Source organism: Neopsephotus bourkii, unplaced genomic scaffold (genome assembly GCF_033783945.1).
Source record: "Neopsephotus bourkii isolate Nb327-2 ecotype Australia unplaced genomic scaffold, CSIRO-AGI_Nbou_v1 NB_345, whole genome shotgun sequence".
NCBI classification, from domain to species: Eukaryota; Metazoa; Chordata; class Aves; order Psittaciformes; family Psittacidae; genus Neopsephotus; species Neopsephotus bourkii.
The window spans coordinates 1-5000 of NW_026900851.1; the positions used below are offsets into that span (position 1 = coordinate 1).

Below are 5000 nucleotides of genomic sequence, written 5' to 3' on the forward strand. Positions count from 1 at the left end.
AAGCGCATGGTGGTTCCGGCTGCACTCAAGATCATCCGCTTGAAGCCCACCCGCAAGGTAAAGCTTGGGGGGGGGCAGGGTTTTGGGGACCCCCCCATGGTTTTGGGGACCCCTGTTTTTTGTGCCCCCCCCTCCCATGGTTTCGGGTCCCCCCCCATAGTTTTGGTTCCCCCCCCCCATGGTTTTCGGTTCTCCCCCCCCATAGTTTTGGGTGTCCTATCCCCATGGTTTTGGGGACCCCTGTTTTTTGTGTCCCCTCCCATGGTTTCGGGTCCCCCCCCATGGTTTCGGATTCCCCCCCCCCATGGTTTTGGGGAACCCCCATAGTTTTGGTTCCCCCCCATGGTTTTGGGGATCCCTGTTTTTTGTGTCCCCCCCATAGTTTCAGCCCCCCTCTATTGTTTTGGGTCCCCCCTGATGGTTTTCGCTGACCCCCGGTGTTGGGCCCCCCCATACTTTTGGGTCCCATCTCCCCCATGGTTTTGGGACCCCTGCCCCATGATTTTCAGGTCCCCCCCCATGGTTTCTGGTTCCCACCCCCCCGGTTTTGGGGCCCCCCCATGGTTTTCTCGTCACCCCCCCCGGTGTTGGGCCCCCCCCATACTTTTGGGTCCCATCTCCCCCATGGTTTTGGGACCCCTGCCCCATGATTTTCAGGTCCCCCCCCATGGTTTCTGGTTCCCCCCCCCGGTTTTGGGGCCCCCCATGGTTTTCTCGTCACCCCCCCCCGGTGTTGGGCCCCCCCCATAGTTTGGGGTCCCATCCCCCCCATGGTTTTTGGTTCCCCTCCCCCATGGTTTCTGGTTCCCACCCCCCCGGTTTTGGGCCCCCCCCCATGGTTTTGGGGTCCCTTTTAACCCCCCCCCCCCCCCCAGTTTGCCTACCTGGGCCGCCTGGCGCACGAGGTGGGCTGGAAGTACCAGGCGGTGACGGCGGCGCTGGAGGAGAAGAGGAAGGAGAAGGCGAAGCTGCGCTACAACAGGAAGAAGAAACTGATGGTAACGGGGGGGGACCCCAAAAATGGGGGGGGGGGGGCACAAAAATGGGGGGAACCAAAATAATGGGGGGGGGAATGGGGGTGGGAACAAAAATATGGGGGTCCCCCCTTTAAGAGGGACCCCCCCATAAGGACCCCGTTTAAGGGGGGTGCCCCCCATAAGGACCCCTTTAAAGTGGGACTGCCCCTCCCGTAAGGACCCCCTTTAAGGGTGAGCCCCCCAATAAGGACCCCCTTTAAGAGGGACCCGCCTTTCCATAAGGACCCCTTTTAAGGGGACCCCCCATAAGGACCCCCTTTAAGGGTGACCTCCCCAGGGACCCTCTTTAAGGGTGAACCCCCCAAGGACCCCCTTAAAGGGGGTCCCCTCTTCCCATAAGGATCCCCTTTAAGAGGGATTCCCCCCCCAAGGACCCCCTTAAAGGGGACCTCCCCTTCCCATAAGGACCCCTTTTAAGGGTGGGCCCCCCCCCATAAGGACCCCCTTTAAGGGTGGACCCCCCATAAGGACCCCCTTTAAGGGTGACCCCCCCCATAAGGACCCCCTTTAAGAGGGCCCCCCCCATAAGGACCCCCTTTAAGGCCCCCCCTTTGGTTGCAGAGCCTGCGCCGCCGGGCCGAGCGCAACGTGGAGGCCAAGACGGCTCCGTTCACGGCGGTGCTGCGGCAGCACGGGCTGCTGCTGTGAATAAAGGCACTGGTTTGGACTGGTTTGAACTGGTGTGGAGTCATTGGGGCTGGGTTGGACTGGGATGGACTGGTTTAAACTGGGTTGGACTGGTTTGGACTCAGTGCGGGTGGTTTGGACTGGTGTGAACTGGTGTGGAGTCATGGGGGTTGGGTTGGAGTGGGTTGGAGTGGTTTAAACTGGGTTGGACTAGGTTGGAGTCACTGGGGCTGGTTTGGAGTGGTTTGGACTGGGTTGGACTAGGTTGGGTTGGTTTGGAGTGGTTTAAACTGGGTTGGACCGGGTTGGGTTGGTTTGGAGTGGTTTAAACTGGGTTGGAGTCATTGGGGCTGGTTTGGAGTGGTTTAAACTGGGTTGGACTGGGTTGGAGTCATTGGGCTGGTTTGGAGTGGTTTAAACTGGGTTGGACTGGTGTGAACTGGGTTGGAGTCATTTGGGCTGGTTTGGAGTGGTTTGGACTGGCTTGGACTGGTTGGACTCAGTGGGGGTGGTTTGGAGTGGTTTGGACTGGGTGGGGGTGGAGTGGTGTGAACTGGGTTGGACTGGGTTGGAGTCATTGGGGCTGGTTTGGACTGGTTTAAACTGGGTTGTACTCGGTTGGTTTGGAGTGGTTTGGACTGGGTTGGACTCAATTGGGGCTGGTTTGGAGTGGTTTGAACTGGGTTGGAATCATTTGGGTTGGTTTGGAGTGGTTTTAACTGGTTTGGGCTGGTTTGAACTGGTGTGAATTGATTTCAACTGGTTTGAAGTGGAGTGAACTTGGGGTTGGACTGGTGTGAACTGGTTTGGACTCATTGGGGCTGGTTTGGAATGGCTTGGACTGGTGTGAACTGGGTTGGAATGGTTTATACAATCAGAATAGTTAGGAATGGAAAGAACCTTAAGATCATCCAGTTCCAATCCCCAGTTTCAACTGGTTTGGATTGGTTTGAAGTGATTAAAACTGGTTTGCACTGGTTTGAACTGGTTTGCACTGGTTCAGTGATATCCCCCATTGAAACACCCTGCATGTGGCTGCTCCAAAGCAGCTTGGACCCCAAGCCCCATGCACGGAATCCTGGACATGGGGTGCCCCAATGGGGCCCAAAACCACCCCCCCCCTTTGACCACTTATGGGGCTCATGGGGTGTGGGGGGGGGGTTGGCTCCAGATTCACCCCAGCGTTTTGGGGCTGAAAAGGGCGGATTTGGGGGTCAAAAATGGTGAAATCCTTTACAATGGGGCCCACAATGAGCCTCAATGCTGGGGTTTGGGGGGGACCCAACGGCCGCGTCCGTCCCCATCCCGTCCCCCCCTTTTACCGGTTGAGTTGGTTCAGTCCGGACCAAGTGAATGGGGGGGGGGGTTACAGGGACTTAGGACCCAAAACCCTCAGAATCCAGCCCAAAAAGCGAGCCCAAGGCACGGGGAGCGCCAATGGGGGTCCCGCAAAAGGGAAGCGGCGCTCGCCCGAACAGGGACTTGAACCCTGGACCCTCAGATTAAAAGTCTGATGCTCTGCCGACTGAGCTATCCGGGCTCCTATTGGAGCCCCATCGCTGCCGCCTCAAGGGCTGGGCCTTTGGTGCTGACAGAAACGGGGGAAAACGCCCCAAAAAACGGGGATTTTTGGGGGCGTTTTGGGTGGGAAACACGCAGGGGAATAGGGGGGAAAAAGGGAGCGGACCGGAGTGAGAACCGCGGCTCTGCGCCGGCCCAACCAATGGGGTGGCGGCGGGGAGGTGGAAGCGTGGCCAATCAGAGGGCAGGGGGGGAAGAGCCGGTTAATGGTCTTGAGCTACCGGACAAACGCCTTTAAGGGCGTTTGAAGGGTCCGTGTTTAAGGGAACTGAATGCGGATTCAGTTGGTGCCCGATAAACGCGTTTAAGGGGTGAAAACGGGCGTTTAAACGGTCCGTGTTTAAGGGAACTGAATGCGGATTCAATTGGTGCCCGATAAACGCCTTTAAGGGGTGAAAACGAGCGTTTAAACGGTCCGTGTTTAAGGGAACTGAATGCGGATTCAATCGCTGCCTCCCTGCATAGGCTTAGACGGGGCTAAAGGGTTCTTAAAGCGGTGTTTCAGTGCATGGAGTGGAACAGGATGAAGTGAATGGGGGCATTTCTCCTCCAACGACCACCACGGGACTTAGGGACCAGTCTTGGCATCCACAACAGGGCCTGATCCACATGCAGGAGTAAAGGGGATCGGGTGGGCAGAACGAATGTGCCTATAATAAAGGTATATAGATATATTATATAGATAAATATACGTATTATAGACAGCTGTAAACGGCCCCTTCTCCATGTGTGCGGCAGGCGGAGCGATCCCCACGACCCGGTAGCGGAATAAAGCCTCGTCTGCTTGGAGCTCGGTACCACAACGCTGCCTTTACCCTTCGGGTCCATAGCGACGAGGCGGATCCAAACCGCACTCCGCCATTGGCCAGGAGCCGGCGCTCTTCTATTGGCTCTATGCGGTAACCAATCACAACGCGCCGTTTGGATCCGAGAGAAGGTATAAGTAGGCAGGGAGGCGGCTGCGCGGCCGCATTAGAGCGCAGATAGAGCGGCGATGTCAGGGCGGGGGAAGCAGGGCGGTAAGACCCGCGCTAAGGCCAAGTCGCGCTCGTCCCGAGCCGGCCTCCAGTTCCCCGTAGGCCGCGTTCACCGATTGCTTCGCAAGGGGAACTACGCGGAGCGGGTGGGCGCCGGCGCTCCGGTTTATTTAGCGGCCGTGATGGAGTATTTAACGGCCGAGATCTTGGAGCTGGCCGGGAACGCGGCTCGGGACAACAAGAAAACGCGCATCATCCCCCGGCACCTGCAGCTCGCGGTGCGCAACGATGAGGAGCTCAACAAGCTGCTGGGCGGCGTCACCATCGCCCAAGGGGGAGTCCTGCCCAACATCCAGGCCGTGTTGCTGCCCAAGAAGAGCGACAGCCACAAGGCCAAGGGCAAGTGAGGGGCGGGCGGCGGGGAGCCCCGACGGGGTTTAATTCCGCTTTGGTGGCCTCGGTTTTCCTTTCCATAAACCCAAAGGCTCTTTTCAGAGCCACCCATCGCGTCCGGAAAAGGGCTGCAATAACGGTGCAATGCAATACAACTTGCGGATATGCAAATAAGGGGCTCCAATCTGTGCCCGCTCATTGGGGCGCGCCCGCTACACGTCCTTCTACACGTCCTTAACGGGCTATTAGCGTTAAGGGCCACTATAGCGGCTCTAAACGCCGCACGGTGATTGGAAGCGTGTGGATTCGGCTCAGCCAATGACCGCACGCAGTTTGGAGCCGGGTGCGGTAGCACCAGAAATGGGAATGAATGCAGCGGGCACAG

The 5000-nt window shown here is 57.9% G+C and overlaps 2 protein-coding genes and 1 non-coding gene across 3 annotated transcripts; 2 read left to right on the forward strand and 1 right to left on the reverse strand.

Annotated features, from left to right (window-relative positions):
* The first annotated feature begins 6 nt into the window (after window positions 1–6).
* On the forward strand, window positions 7–1714 carry RPL13A (ribosomal protein L13a). Its single transcript, XM_061348148.1, has 3 exons — window positions 7–57; window positions 876–998; window positions 1599–1714. Exons 1-3 carry the CDS (start codon window positions 7–9, stop codon window positions 1683–1685), a joined length of 261 nt encoding a protein of 86 aa, XP_061204132.1. The 3' UTR covers window positions 1686–1714.
* Window positions 1715–3131: 1417 nt separating this feature from the next.
* Window positions 3132–3204, reverse strand: TRNAK-UUU (transfer RNA lysine (anticodon UUU)). Its single transcript has one exon. It is a non-coding gene; the product is annotated as a tRNA-Lys (tRNA).
* Window positions 3205–4239: 1035 nt separating this feature from the next.
* On the forward strand, window positions 4240–4646 carry LOC133209481 (histone H2A-IV-like). Its single transcript, XM_061348150.1, has one exon. The coding sequence runs from the start codon at window positions 4240–4242 to the stop codon at window positions 4627–4629; it is 390 nt and encodes a 129-aa protein (XP_061204134.1). The 3' UTR covers window positions 4630–4646.
* Window positions 4647–5000: the final 354 nt, after the last annotated feature.